The 16064-nt window shown below is 44.0% G+C and overlaps 1 protein-coding gene across 1 annotated transcript in view; it reads right to left on the bottom strand.

Annotated features, from left to right (window-relative positions):
• LOC144593835 (dynein axonemal heavy chain 6-like) overlaps window positions 1–16064 on the bottom strand; it is a 317525-nt gene that overhangs the window by 185624 nt on the left and 115837 nt on the right. Inside the window, exons 21-26 of the mRNA XM_078399952.1 lie at window positions 13619–13740; window positions 12017–12188; window positions 9739–9843; window positions 7772–7887; window positions 3434–3508; window positions 2170–2257 (exon numbers count right to left, since the gene is read on the bottom strand). Coding sequence (XP_078256078.1) covers window positions 2170–2257; window positions 3434–3508; window positions 7772–7887; window positions 9739–9843; window positions 12017–12188; window positions 13619–13740 — 678 coding nt within the window. The remainder of the gene's footprint in view (window positions 1–2169; window positions 2258–3433; window positions 3509–7771; window positions 7888–9738; window positions 9844–12016; window positions 12189–13618; window positions 13741–16064) is intronic.

The following is a 16064-nucleotide window of genomic DNA, read 5'->3' as shown; positions in this document are numbered from 1 at the left end:
TTACCCAGCCAATTAACCTACATACCTGTACGTCTTTGGAGTGTGGGAGGAAACCGAAGATCTCGGAGTAAACCCACGCAGGTCACGGGGAGAACGTACAAACTCCTTACAGTGCAGCACCCGTAGTCAGGATCGAACCTGAGTCTCCGGCGCTGCATTCGCTGTAAAGCAGCAACTCTACCGCTGCGCTACCGTGCCGCCCATACCGGGTCATGTGGGAACCATGGATAGGATATGAACAGAGATAGGAAGAGTGTAGGAAAGAACTGCAGATGGTGGTTTAAATCAAAGATAGACACAAAATGCTGGACTAACTCAGCGGGGCAGGCAGCATCTCTGGAGAGAAGAATTAATTCTGAAGAAGGGTCTCTACCCGAAATGTCACCCATTCCTTCTCCCCATATGGATTGGGTTTGGAAGAATATGGGCCAAATCCAAATGCAGGTTAATGGGACTAGCCCAGAATGCCAGCTTGGTTAGCATGTACACTGTGGGCTGAAGAGCATGTTTCCATGCTGTAGAGCGCTATGGCTCTGAACCTATAACTAACATGAGAGATATGTCCACTTGGCATTGTCTTTGCCAATTTATTTGTGGCAGATACCTGTCCGAGATGGCACTGGTAGAAGTGACCAGTGTACGGTCCTCGTGTTTGTACAACGTCCCACCCTCACATGCTAACATCCTGCATTTTGTGGTATGGCACTGCAATCATACTACAGAAGGCAGACTCCAAACAGACTCGGCAGTTCATGTTTGGACATCCCTGAGCTGCAGTGTACCATCATCAGCAGCAGAAATATACACCTGTCCAACACCAGACCCGCACTCTACCTCTACTTTCAAGTCAGGGACTCAAGGACAGCACCAGCCATAGCCCAAAAAAATGCCAATCAGGTGAAATGTTAACACGGGACTGTCGATGGTCCACTGCAAGCTAAGCAATCTCACAACCACAGATCGGATCAAGGCACTGCCATCTTATCACATCCAGTTGTGAAAGGTGGAGGACAGGTTAACAGCTAATGGGAGGAGACTTGCAAGAAAATTCCCTCTCTCTCTCCTGTACTCTGACTTATCATTACCTATTATTCATCCAACAACGGTAGTATCACCAGTGATTTAAAGATGGCTTTGAAACTGTGTCTGGCTACACAATCATGGGTAGAGAGAGAGGGAATGAGGAGAGCAGGGTACTGAGCAAACAGCCTTGAAATGCTCCTGTGCTGATGGTTATCGAGGAGGAAGTGTTGTTGCCAATTCGTACTGATTGTGGTCTGCCGTTGAGGAAGCCAAGGATCTAGTTACATTAGCAAAGACACACTTGTCTAAGTTTGATTATAAGTTTGGAAGGGATAATGGTGTTCAATGCTGAGCTGTTGTCAATGAACAACGGCCTGGCAACATGTTCTTATGTACAGGTGGTCCAGTGCAGAGTGGATGATCAGCCAAGAGTACTTGGTCGTATCTTCCCAGGACCCCCACCATCACAAAAGTCAATCTCCAGCCAACTCCATCCACTCCACATATTAAAAAATAACTGAGAGCACAGGATACAACAAAGGCAGGGATCAGAGACCATTCCAGCTGTGTACTGAAGACCTGCTCTTAAGAATTAAACTGTTCCAATACAGTTACAACAATGATAATGTGAACAATTGTTGATGTATATCCTGTCCTAAAATGCAGGACTAATCTAATCGGGCTAATTACTGTACAGTCATTGAACTAATGGAAGGTGCCATGAACAATGCTATCTGGTAGTACTTGGTCACTTGATGCCCAGTTTGAATTTCAGCAGGACATTCGGCCACCGACCTTATTCCACCATGGTCCAAACTCAGAGCAAAGAACAGAATTTTCAAGGCGAGGTGAGTGTGACTGCTGTAAACATCAAGGGGGTTCTTGGAGACCAGTTATCCCAACTCCAAGAGGTTAATGGACCCTAACATCTTCAGCTACTTTACCAATAACTTTCCTCCCATCGTCAGGAGAGAGTGGAAAGCTTCACTGGTGATTGCACAATGTTCAATTTCATTGCATAATGTTTTCTATGAGCTACGAGTGGCATGATGAGCAAAATGCCACTTTTATTTCCCTGTCATTGTATAATGCTTATGAACTATGCGAGATAGATGAACTACCAAATCAGACAAAGACTTGGCTTACCACAGTGAGGACCACCTGCCCTGGATGAGACAGAACCCACTTTTTGAAATGTGTTGTTCCCCAGTTAGTTATTCCGATTAGGAGATGCCTGAAATAAACAAAAATATCAGTACCTAAGACTCACAGAAAGGATTCTTCCTGATTATTGTCACTCTATGGTCTAACAGTAGGGCCTGTAGCAACTCTGAAGTTATCAGTGTGACTTGCCATAAACCCCAGGATGAAAGTAATTGGGGAAAAAAATAGACATTAAGACTACAGGCAAAATGCTGAAAGATAAAATTAATGCAGATGGGTGACCACTGGTTTGCATGGACATATTGGGCCAAGTGGCCTATTTCCATGCTGTACAATTCAATGACTACAGGACTCAGAAGGAATGTGTTTATTATGCATTGAGCAATGATCTAGAACCTCTTGTTTGAAAGGGCAGCAGAAGCAGATTTTATAAATAACATACAAAAAACTCCCCATAAATGCTTCATGAAAAAAATACCAGGGATATAAAAAAACTAAGAGCTGACACAACGCCAAAGTGGTTTGTGATTCTATGAGTCGGTTCAGACTGCCAGTTACACTGGCAACTACTTTCAACAACTAAATCTTCTCCAGCAATCCAAGCAAGGTTTTCAACGGACTGAAGAGTGTATTACCATATTACCTCAAAGAGCAGTACGAAATCCCTGTAATATTGGCAACATTTTACCTTTGTATATTACTTTATTAACAGACAATACCACACTCTGGGTCTCTCCACAACAAAATAAACTTCTTTCTCTTTCCTTGCGGACATAGAAGAGCAGGATGAGTTGGCAACATGCTTCACCTGACTTTCGAGATGTGAATTGTCATTGAATGCTCATCCATTGCCCAGCTAGTTTATAGGCCATCACACAGCTTTGGGTGTACTATCCCCAAAGCAATCAAAACTGTACAGATCTGACTCCACTCCAACCAGTTGCCAGAGTGCAGGTTGGGCGAGGAGCGATATCCTCTTTGGCCATGCCATAATTCGTAATTCCTGAGCGTAGTGCAATTTAATTGGTAACTGAATTCACTCTCTTTTAAGAGCTGTTGGCTCCTATATATCTGGCACTGAAAGTACATAATAGGATTTCAGCCAACAAATTGCAAAGCCCTGCACCCGAGTCTTTGCTATCAATGGGCAGCCTGGTAATTGTGCACTGCCTGCACTGATAACTCACACCTGCTACCCGTACCCTGTACCAACTAGACAGCCCGACCTGTTGTCTAGACTGCTTACTTCCTCACAGCCTCGAACATCGCAATTTCCACGTTTCCCAGCCAGCTTTCGATAGGACCCCGTATCCGAACATTCCTGCAAAAATGTTAAGCAAGAGTCAGAATTGCCAGGACCCGGCCTGCCACAGACACATTTGCTGGAGGCATGGCACTTTCAGATATTTGCACAGGGAATTTTTTCACTGAGAAAAAGTGTTAAAGATATTTGCCAGTACAGAATAAAGATGAAAATTCTGCACTATGAAACTACAAATAAAAGCAGCAGGAGAGAAAACTGGCATGTGAGCAAACCTAATTTGGTTAGGTAGAAAAAGGAACTATTTACTGATGTTACTGATAAGCACACAACAAACAGGCTGCAAGCATTCATTAACACCTGCCTCAGGAGAATACTAAACATCTGGAGGAGAGACAAAGTAAGCAATGTGGACCTGTGGAAAAGAACAAGCCAGGATCCCATTGACGTACAAATTCGAAAGAGAAAATGGAGTTGGATTGGACACACCCTCAGAAAACCTGCCACAAATATCACCCGGCAAGCCCTGAAATGGAACCCCCAAGGAAAAAGGAAAAGAGGTCGCCCCAAGAACAGCTGGAGAAGAGGTGTCCAGGCAGAAATGTCTGGGAGTGGGCTCAACTGGGGAGATCTCGAAAGAACCCCCAATAACCGAGTGAGGTGGAGGACATTTGTCAATGGCCTATGCTCCCTAGAGGAACCAAGAGCTTATGAAGAAGAAGACTGATAATGTCTAGGTTCTCAAATATTATTTTCCTTACAAATTTCAAATTGCCTTTAGATCTTAAAGATTTTTCATCACTTTAATTTCATGTTTCATGTATTTTGTGTTTTTATGACTGTTGGCAGATCAATTTCCCTCCTGGGATAAAGTTCTATCGGATCATATCGTAAGATATTAGAGTAATAAAAAGATGTCACAGAATCGACACTCCAGGAGGAAACTAGTGGACAAGTATTAATTCCCGGAATGGCGGGACTGTCGTATGTTGAAAGGCTGGAGCAATTAGGCTTGTATACACTGGAATTTAGGATGAGGGGGGATCTTATTGAAACATATAAGATAATTAGGGGATTGGACACATTAGAGGCAGGAAACATGTTCCCAATGTTGGGGGAGTCCAGAACAAGGGGCCACAGTTTAAGAATAAGGGGTAGGCCATTTAGAACGGAGATGAGGAAGAACTTTTTCAGTCAGAGAGTGGTGAAGGTGTGTAATTCTCTGCCTCAGAAGGCAGTGGAGGCCAGTTCGTTGTATGCTTTCAAGAGAGAGCTGGATAGAGCTCTTAAGGATAGCGGAGTGAGGGGGTATGGGGAGAAGGCAGGAACGGGGTACTGATTGAGAGTGATCAGCCATGATCGCATTGAATGGCGGTGCTGGCTCGAAGGGCTGAATGGCCTACTCCTGCACCTATTGTCTATTGTCTATTGTCAAACTGACTCTTCAATTACTATCAAATCAGGTGATCAACTCTGGTTCAGTGGAGGTGTGCAGATATTGTGCTGGGAACAGCATCAGGTACACCTATAACTTGACTTAGTGAAACCGGAACACGAATGTAAGCAGCAGAAACAGCATGCAACATACAGAGCTGAACAGTCTTATGACCAGCAGATCAGATTTAGTCCATCCAGTCATGAATCTATGATTTGAAAGGAAAATCCTGCAGATGCTGAAAATTTGAAATTACAAAGAAAGTGGGGCTCTAAGACAAGTAGTAAACCGGAGGGGCCAACCATGTGAGACTTGAAATTTGTTATGTAACTTAACAATATGAATGTAGGAGGCATGATTTGCAAGCTTGGAGATAACACATGCCTTGACAGTGCTGCTGATAGTGAGGAAGGTTGGTGTAGCTAGAGGATGACATTGATCAACTGGTAAGATGGACAGAGCAATGGCAGATGGCATTTAATCATGATTAGTGTGATGCACTTTGGGAGGATCAAAATAGGTGGGACATACACAATGAATGAAAGGACCTTGGGAAGTATTGCAGAACAGCGAGACCTTAATGTACAACAGCAAAGATCCCTAAAAGATGGTAGCACTAATCAGGAGCCAAAAGACAATAAGAGCTAAATTAGGCCATTTGACCCATTGAGTCTGCTCCACTATTCGATCATGGCTAATGTATGTTTTTCTCTCAACCCCATGCTCCTGCCTTTTCTCCATAACTTTTGAGACCTTTACTAATCAAGAACCTATCAATCTCTGATTTAAAAATACCCAATTATCTAAATACAGCCTCACCAATGTCTTGTACAACTGTAACATAACCTCCCAACTTCTATACTCAGTACTCTAACTGATGAAGGCCAGTGTGCTGAAAGCCTGCTTGACCATTCTACCTGATACACCACTTTCAAAGAATTATGTACCTGTACTCCTAGATCCCTCTGCTCTACAACACTTCCCAGGGCCCTTTCATTCACTGTGAAGGTCCTATCCTGTTTGACTTCCCAAAGCGGAACACCTCTCGCTTATCTTAATTGAACTCCATTAACCATTCCTCAGCCCACTTGCCCAACTGATCAAGATCCTGCTGTAATTTTTGATAGCCACCTTCGCTATCTACAATACCACTCACTTTAGTGTCATGTGCAAACTTACTAATTATGCCTTGTACGTTCTCATCCAAATCGTGATATAAACCACAAACAGCAATGGGCTCAACATCAATCCCTGAGGCACACTACTAATCATAGGTCTCCAGACCAAAAAATAACCTTCCACCATCACCCTCTGCTTCCTTCCATGGAGCATATTTCTTATCCAGTCAGCTAGCTCTCCCTGGATCATATGCGATCTAACCTTCCCGAGCAGCCTACCGTGCAAATGCTTTGCTGAAATCCAAATAGACAATGTTTATGGTTCTGACCTCATCAACATTTTTGATTACATCTTCAAAAAACTCAATCGGATTCATAAGACCTAATCTCCCATGTACAAATCCATACTGACAAACCTAAACAACCTATATATATTATCCCTCAGAATACTCTCAAATAATTTGCCTATCACTGATGTTAGATTCACTGGAGCGATTCCTTGCAGCACTTCTTAAATAAAGGTACAACATTAGCCACCCTCCAGTTGTCTGGCATCCCACCCGTGTCTAAGAAGGCAGTGGAGTCCAATTCACTGGATGTGTTCAAGAGAGGGTTAGATTTGGCTCTTGGGGCTAAAGGAAAAAGCCGGAACGTGGTACTGATTTTGGATGATCAGCCATGATCATATTGAATGGCGGTGCTCACTCGAAGGGCCGAATGGCCTACTCCTGCACCTATTTTCTCATCAGGCCCAGGAGATTTGTCTACCTTCATACACCTTAGGACGTTCAGCACCTCCTCGACCATAATACTGACTGCCCTCAAGACATTTCCATGAACTGACCTAAGTTCCACAATCTTCACGTCTTTCTCCACAGTAAAAACTGAGGAGAAATACTCATTGAGGACTTTGCCCATCTCCTGCAGCTCCACACAGAGATGACCGCTTTGGTTTCTGAAGACAGCACCTTCTCAAGGGAAAAAAATGGGAAATGCCAGATACCAAAAATGAATAATTGAAAAAATCATGGTGGTGAGGAGTGAGATGAAGAATCAGAAATAAAAATGCATGATAACCTTAAAGGACATTATGGGCTGAGGTAAGTAGGAAGCCACAATCTTCAACACAAATGTTTGAGAATCAGGGGAATAAATATTGGAGATTTCACAAACTAACAAAATAAATTGTCATCACCTAGTCTGAAGAAAGAAAATAGCTTCCTCCAATGGCAACATTTTACAGAGCCTCCACACACCTCAAAGTTCATAACTAATGAAGCCCTCCTGCAGTATAGTTATCATTGCAATGTGTGGCATTCGACAAGTATTTTTCATCAAACTCCCATAAAATGCAGATGGATAAAATTCCCATGGTGAACTGATGGGCTGGCATTGCCTCTCTCAGCACCCAGGTATGGGCTAAACTGAAATGGTGTGTTTCTTTTACACCTCCCCCCCTCATCAATATCAGCATCAGAGAGCCAGTGCAGATGTGATAGGCTGAATGGCCTCTGCATTTTCTGAAGCTTCTCTATTTACTAGTGTAAGAAAATAACTGCAGATGCTGGTACAAATCGAAGGTATTTATTCACAAAATGCTGGAGTAACTCAGCAGGTCAGGCAGCATCTCAGGAGAGAAGGAATGGGTGACGTTTTGGGTCGAGACCCTTCTTCAGACTGACTATTTACTTATTAACCAGCAAACCTAAAAGCACACAAAATGCAACAAGCTCAACCAAAGAGATTCTAACTGAATTAATTAGCTGGTACCTTGATATGGGCAGACTTTCATTTTCTGCAGACTTGATCATTAACACAACAGGAGGTCGAGTAGACTGACTGATTTCCAAAGACCTGATGTTTTCAAAGCATTTGGCCAAGTGAGGCTAATGAAAGAAGGAAGAAATCAGTATCAGAATCTGTTCATTTAAAGGTTGCTAATTAGGTTCTCTCAACAGCAATAACGCTTTCTAATAGGACATCGTAGGCTCTTGGCACAGAAGGTGGCCATCGAGCAGTGAAGCCCTTGGACTGAGCTACACAATTAATTTCACAACCTTGTCTTTCCCCTTTGGCTCCCAATCTTCTTTGGGTTTCAGTTTAATATTGTCACGTGTACAGAGGTACAGCGAAAAACTTTGTTTTGCATGCTTTGCAAACAGATCAGATAATCTCTCTAACTAATTGAAAATTTCTTCTGAATCCACTTTCACTGCCCTGTCAGGATAAACATTCTAGATATCAAAAACAAAATGTGTTAAAATATTTTTGTGTTGCTTTGATTGGTTATTTTTAATAATGTCTAAGAATATAGACCTCAAATGATCTCCACCACAGCTAATTAAAATAAATTTAACATATCAGAACTGCTACTAGCTACCAGCAAAATATTCTTCAAACTCAACGTAGCTTTAGGACCTTAGTTGCACCATTTGACTCCCAGTAAGAATAGTCCAGCTTAGAAGGAGGCCATTTAACTGCTGTGCATTTGCGAAAGGACTGTCCTTTTTCCCATTTGTCTGTTACAGCATATTTAGCGAGGTTTTGATAAAAGTTTATAAAACAGGTGAGACTGCAGCTGGGTATTATGTGCAGAAACATTTCTTTTTTAACCTTTTATTTACCTTTTATTTTTAATCCAAAATTCCATAAGAGCAAAGTTTTCTGAACTTTTTTTAGGGTGAATTTCCATAAGCCAAATGGCCATGACATTGGGGGTCACCTGTAACTAGATGAGCATTTGAATCCCAATACCCAAAAGGCTGGTAGATTGGGATTAGCATGGATGGATCAACATTGACATGGTGGACTAAAGCACCTGCGTCTGTGCTCTATGTCCTTCTAGTTGTGCTAAGAATGCACTCATCTGTTTCTTATAAGAATATTAGCTGGTAAAACAAGGGTATGCTTAGGTGAGGTGAACATGCAGCAACAGAATGGGCATTTCCATCCTGAATCATTTAGGGCAAAAATGAGGCCGTAATTAGTTTCTCCTCCACCCAGAACATTGTTCAGCTGTACAAAATATTGGTTACACCACATTAAGAGTATTGTATATAGTTCTAGTCACCACACTACAGGATGGATGTGGTAGCAAGAGAGAGAGAGTGCAGAAAAGATCTACCAGGCATGTTGCCTCTGAAGGAGGGCTGTAATTATGAAGTGGAATTGGATAGACTGGGTTTAGCCTCTTATAGAGGTTTATAAAATTACTTGACTAAGTGGACCTGTTGGGCCCAAACCTCTCCTGCATTGGTGCAGCACCCTCTCCTCCCCCCCTTCCCCCTCCCCCCTCCAAATCCCCCTCCCCCCTCCCAATCCGCCTCCCACCCCTCTCCCCTCCCGCTCCCCCCACTACACCCCCTCAACCCCCCTTATCCATCCCCCCCCTCCCTCCCTCCTCTCCCTCCCCCCACCTTCCCTAGGAGATAGATTTAAACTTAAAAATGTGAATAACGTTTTAAAAATAACACCGATTTCAATGAAACTTTTTCCATTCGTATCAAAGGGACAACGGTGAGTAAGGTGGGCCTAAAATTGTCGTGTTTTCGTGCACCTTTTCGGCTGTAGTTCAGGAACAAACAAACAAACAAACAAACAAACAAGAGTTTTAGTATATAGATGAGAGACATAGGGAGCACTGATAGTGTCTTTCTCCCAGGGCAGGTGAGTCTGGAACTAGAGGGTACCACTCAACTCTGGAGCCACCCTTATAATTCTGGTTTGTTACTTCATACCTTTACGGCATCAAGATTTCTGCTCTGAGACAGGACATCCAGCAGGTCATTGTTGCTGAGGAAGTAGAAACGTGGGAAAGCAATCCGCTTGGATTCCAAGTAATCCTGTAAGGCAACAGGACCAAATAGATTTAGTTTGTGTCCCCATTCATTCACTTAATCAGTAGTCATCACAGTGATTCCGGCACAATCCTGCAGTTGTAAATAATTCCACGATAAGAAGTCCTTCATCCCACCAATTGACCGTGGCCTAATTAGTCCCATTCCCAGCTCTTTCCCCATACCCGGTGCAAATCTCCTCCCATCCAATTTCCTTTTGGATGTTGCTATTGAATTAATTACACCAGCCTCTCAAGCAGCACATTCCAAACTGGAACATTATACTGAGTCAATGAGTTTTAACTGACCTACTGTTTTTAGTCACATTTTCTCATCTCCACCCTTTCCCATCTTCCACACAGATCGCTCCATGTGCAACTCATTCCCTCAGTAGGTTCACGTGCATCTCCTCTAACCTCATGTACGGTATCCGGTCTTTCCAATGTACATTCCTATACATCGGCAAGGCCAAGCGTAGACTCTGCAACCGCTTTGCTGAACACTCGGATGAAGACCGGGGATCTCCCGGCTGCTCACCATTTTAACTCCCCTTCCCATTCCCATACTGACCTTTCTGTCCTGGGCCTCCTTCATTGCCAGAGTGAGGCCACATGCAAACTGGAGGAATATTCTCCAGCTTCATGTTTCACAACCTTTCTATCCTCAAACTTCACAATTCGCAACTCCTTTGGGCTGAACCCTGTTTTTTCATCTCTTGCCTTTGTCCAACAATCTGCCAATGATAAACCCCCCTCACCTGTGTTCGCTTATAGTCAATAGTCAATAGTCGTTTATTTGTTACATACACATAAATGTGTAGTAAAATGAAACATTACCCGCAGTTGAACAATAAGACCAATAAGATTAATCAATAAAAATGCAATAACACATACAATCACAACTAACACCAAACAAAAAGAAACATCCATCACAGTGAGTCTCCTCCAGTCCCTCCTCACTGTGATGGAAGGCCAGAATGTCTTTTCTCTTCCCTGCCGTCTTCTCCCGAGGTCAGGCTGTTGGAGTTGCCACGTCGGGGCGGTCGGGGCTCCCGATATTGAAGCCCCCGCCGGACGGTGAAAGGTCCGCGGGGGGCCGACCCAAGCCCCGCGATTCGGGGCGGGCGAACACGTTGCCTCTGCCGGAGCTCCCGATGTCGGCCCCCACCCAGGGGCCTGCGGGCTTCCGACGTCCACGCAGCCCGCGCCGGAGCCTCCGGAGACGAGTCGCAGTCGCTCCCGCAGCATCCGCAGGCAGCCAGCGCCGCAGGTGGTGAGTCCGGGCCGTGGGCTCTGCGAACCAGAGACCCAGGTGGTCCCAGGTGCATGGCCGGTGGTAGGCCGCAACGGGAACGGAGACACGGCACAGAACAAAGGTCGCGTCTCCGTTCTGGAGAGAGAATGTTACAGTTCCCGTTCCCTCCCACCCCCCCCCCCCCCCCCCCCCAAAACATAACATACAACACTACATCATATTAAAACTACAATTCAGACAAAAACAACAAAAAACACAAAAGACAGACGGACTGCAGGCAAGCCGCAGCTGCGGTCATGGTTTGACCTGCTCCTCCCCTATTCCAGCTTTCTTTCCAGTTCCCACAACAATCACTCTGAAGAAGGGTCCTGACCTGAAACGTCACCAATCCATGTTCCCCAGAGATGCTTCCTGATTCACCGAGTTATTCTAGCATTTTGTGTCTTTCTCACTGTTTTTAGTATCTTATCAGCTAGCTTTAGTAAAAAGGACTTCTTGGACATTTATCACACTGTATGCGGAGTCATGAACAACGGCACATACCTACAAAATAAGGGGCTGGTCATTTGAAACTAAGGTGGGGAGAAATATCTTCCCTCAGAGGGTGATGAACCTCTGGAATTCTCTGACCCCGAGGGTGGTGATGGCCAGATCATGAGACATGTTTAAGGTGAATATTTGAAAGATCAGGGAATTGAGGGTGAAGAAGAACTGGCAATTCATAGATCAGCCATAATCACATTAAATGGCAGGACGTGCTTGAAATGCCTGGTGGGTTAGTCCCGTTTCTATTTTTTTGTGTGCATGTGTTCTTATAGTGTGTCTAGGTTCCTACTCTGCATTTACTGGCTGTGATAAGTAACAGTTCCAGGGACAAGAAGGACATTGCATGAGTCAAGTTATTTCATTCTCACAAGCGTTATACCTCCAGGCGCTTCAGTATCTGTTCCAGGTTAACGTTGGTGGCCTGCAGAAGCTCAAGGACCCCTTGTGCGGTTGTAACCTTCAAGATATTCGTGTTCTTCTGAATTTGTGCCACCAATTCATTCCACGCCACTTCAATTTGGGCAAAGAGTTTGGTCTCTGCTACAAGTTGCCTGTGTTATGAAATGATACATCAGTGGGTCAAACATGTGGTTGAGTGGGTGCTGCATTTCAAGTCACACAAACTCATTGGTTATTTATGTTGCTCAAGCAACTAAACCACTCTCATCAAAATCCAAAAAATGTGAAAGTATTTTACTTTAGTTGAATTTATTCTTGTCACATGTACTGAAATACAGTGAAATGCTTTGTTTTGTGTCCTATCCAGTCAAATCATACTATGAGCATAATCATATACAAGTGAAAGGGAGCACAGTGGCAGAAAGGGTGGCACAGTGGCAGTGGTCGAGTTGCTGCCTGCAGCACCAGAGACTTAGGTTTGATCCTGACTACGGGTGCTGCCTGTGTGGAGTTTGTATGTTCTTCCTGTGACCACATGGGTTTTCTCCAGGTGCTCCGGTTTCCTCCCACATTCCAAACACACGCAGGTTTTGTCGGATAATTGGCTTCATTAAATTGTCCCTAGTGTTAAGAGTATAACTAGTACATGGGTGATTGTTGGTCGGCACGGTTTGGTGGGCTGGCGGGCCTGTCTCCATGCTGTGTCTCTAAAAACGGTATAAGAGTGAAATGATAATGGTTCAGCAGGTCAGGCAGCATCTCGGGAGAGAAGGAATGGGTGACGTTTCGGGTCGAGACCCTTCTTCAGACTGATGTCAGGGGAGCGGGACAAAGGAAGGATATAGGTGGAGACAGGAAGATAGAGGGAGATCAGGAAGATAGAGGGAGGAGGGGAAGAGAGGGACTTTAGATAGTTCCAACTTTAGATAGTTCCTCTGTCCCTCCCTTCCCCTCCACCTTCCCAGATCTCCCTCTATCTTCCTCTCTCCACCTATATCCTTCCTTTGTCCTGCCCCCCTGACATCAGTCTGAAGAAGGGTCTCGACCCGAAACGTCACCCATTTCTTCTCTCCCGAGATGCTGCCTGACCTGCTGAGTTACTCCAGCATTGTGTGAATAAATACCTTTGATTTGTACCAGCATCTGCAGTTATTTTCTTATACTAAATGATAATGGTTGATCATGGTAGATCTTTTTCGGGGACAACACGGCACTGGAGTGTGCGGCTCATTGCATCTTGCATTAATCAAGTCCGTATCTCCGAAAATATCAAGTCTGATCTTGGCCTATTATCTCACTTGAAGGCCCAGTGTCCTGGCGGCACTGGGTGGGTGCCGGGGTAAGAATGATTTTGGGGTCGGCCTGGCCCAGCTCGTTGCTGTTCTTCCTTTCATGGCAGCAACCCCTCCTTGCAGCTGCTGCAGGCTGCCCTCGATCTGCTCACTCATCCAGCTTCTGTAGCGCCTCGAGCTACTACCTCATCTTCCCAAATGTAGGAATCATCAAAGGAGAGAATGGTAGGCACACTAACTTCAGAAACAGCCATGTTTCAGGAATGTGCCATACCTGGGATGATTCTTACCTTTGGATGTCAGGTGCTTGGAAGATGGGCTTAAGGTAGAGCCAGTTTCGTTGACAGGTCATCCATTCTTCTAAAGTAATTGCCAACAGGTTCAGTTTACGGTCCCACTCATTCACCTCATCCTGTCACAAGGGAAGTTTGTTACAAACCAAAGCTAGCTGACAGATATTACAAAAAAACCTTTATGACAGAAATGCTAAATTAACAATGCTACACCACTTGGTTCATATATCCCATTTCTTACAGGCCATTGAAAGTGTCTGAGAGCATTCAGTATTACAGTCAAGGAGGTGCTGAAGGTCCTAATGCTTATGTAAGGTAGACAAATCTCCCAAGCCTGATCAGATATATCCAAGTACACTGTGGGAAGCTAGAGAAGTAATTGTAGATGCCCTGGCTGAGATTTGTGATTCATCATTAAATACGGGTGAGGTGCCAGAAGACTCAAGCGTGGCAAATGTTGTCTCTATTTAGGAAGGACCGCAAGGAAAAGCCTCGGAATTATAGGCCAGTGAGCCTAATATCTGTGACCAGAAAGTTACTCGAGAGTATTCTGAGGGATAAGATATACATGCATTTAGATAGACAAGAGCTGATTAGGGATAGCCAGCAAGGATTTGCATGTGGGAGATCGTGTCTCACAAATCTGAATGAGTTCTTTGAAGATGTGACCAAAAAGGTTTACGATGGTAGAGCTGTAGATGATGTATACATGGATTTCAAAGCATTTGACAAGGTTCCGTTTGGTAGGCTGCTCTGGAAGGTTAGATCGCATGGGATCGAATGAGAGCTAGCCAATGGATAGACATTTGGCTTTATGGAAGAAAGCAACGGGTGATAGTAGAAGGTTGTTTATTGGACTGGAGGCCTGTGACTGGTGGTGTGTGTCAGGGTTTAGTGTTGGGTCCATTGCTGCTTGTCATCTATATCAATAATTTGGATGATGACATACAAGGCATGATTAGTAAATTTGCAGATGACACTAAAATGGGTGGTATTATAGATAGCAAAGATGGTTGTGAAAAATTGGAGTAGGATCTTGATGGGTTGAGCACGTGGGCTGAGGAATGATTGATGAAGTTTAATTTAATAATAATAATAATAATATATTCCTTTATTCGTCCTACACAGGAGAAATTTACAGTGTTACAGCAGCAAAGTGGATAGCAAGAGAGCAAGAGATCATTCATTATAAATAAAAGATAGATAAATTGTCATGAGTTTTCTGTGTTCTTAGCTGTTATTGTTGCCTCGTCTCTCCTTCACGCACTTGGGGTGAAGGAGTCTGTCACTGAAGGAGCTACTCAGTGCGGTGACAGTGTCCTGTCCAGCAGCGATGTTAGTTATGCCATCATCCTCCTCTCTCTCTCTATATACATAAGTGCGAGCTGTTGTATTGTGCGGTCTATAAGGACAGGATCTACACTCTGGGGAGTGAATGTAAAGCAAAGAGATCTAGGAGTGCAGGAACCTAGTTCCTTGAAAGTGGCTTCACAGCTAGATAGAGTGATCAAGAAGGCGTTTGGCACATTTGACCTTCAGTCAGTATTGAGATAGAAGTTGGGAGTCTGTACCAAACATTAGTGAAGCTACATTTAGAGTATTGTGTTCAGTTTTGGTCACTCTGTTGTAGGAAAGATGTTGTTAAGCTGGAAAGGGTGCAGACAAGATTTATGAGAATGTTGCCAGGACTTGAGGGCCTGAGCTATAGGGAGAGGTTGAACAGGCTAGAACTTTATTCCTTGGAGCGCAGGAGGATGAGGGGTGATCTTATAGAGATGTATAAGATCATGAGAGGAATAGATCAGGTAAATGCAGTCTTTTATCCAGTGTAGGAGAATCAATGACGAGATACATTTAGGTAAGAGGGGAAAGATTTAATACGAATCTAAGGGGCATAGAGGGTGGTGGGTATATGGAACAGGCTGACAGGGGAGGTAGTTGAGGCGGGTACTATCACAACTTTTAAAATAATAATTTGGACAGGTACATGGATAGGATAGGTTTAGAGGCATATGAACCAAATGCGGGCAGGTTGGACCAGTGCATTTGGTGCATCTTGGTTGGCATGGGCAAGTTGGGCCGAAGGTCCTATTTCCACGCTGTATGACTTTATGATTCTTCATCATGACTCCACACCCTCCTTTCCCCTATCTCATGGAAGCAAAATAAGAAGATACACCCACAATCTGCTGAGGAACACTTATCATTTTGTCCATCAAAACAAATCAGGCACACCTCAATCCAGAGGCAACTTTTAGGCTTGTTTGTCAAGGTTTATTGTGAATAAACTGCACCATCTATGCCTTCATCTGTGGGGTGAAGGTCTACAGATTGAATTTCCCTGTGCCACAAATTTTTGTTACATAAAGTATAAACTTTAAGCAGACCTAATGCGTACAAACTGGGCAGCATTAAAAACATTAAAATTGGGCACAGGATGCTC

Source organism: Rhinoraja longicauda, chromosome 5 (assembly GCF_053455715.1).
Source record: "Rhinoraja longicauda isolate Sanriku21f chromosome 5, sRhiLon1.1, whole genome shotgun sequence".
In the NCBI taxonomy this organism is placed as follows: domain Eukaryota; kingdom Metazoa; phylum Chordata; class Chondrichthyes; order Rajiformes; family Arhynchobatidae; genus Rhinoraja; species Rhinoraja longicauda.
Note: the sequence above shows the minus strand (reverse complement) of the source record. Positions and strands in the feature narration are given on the sequence as shown.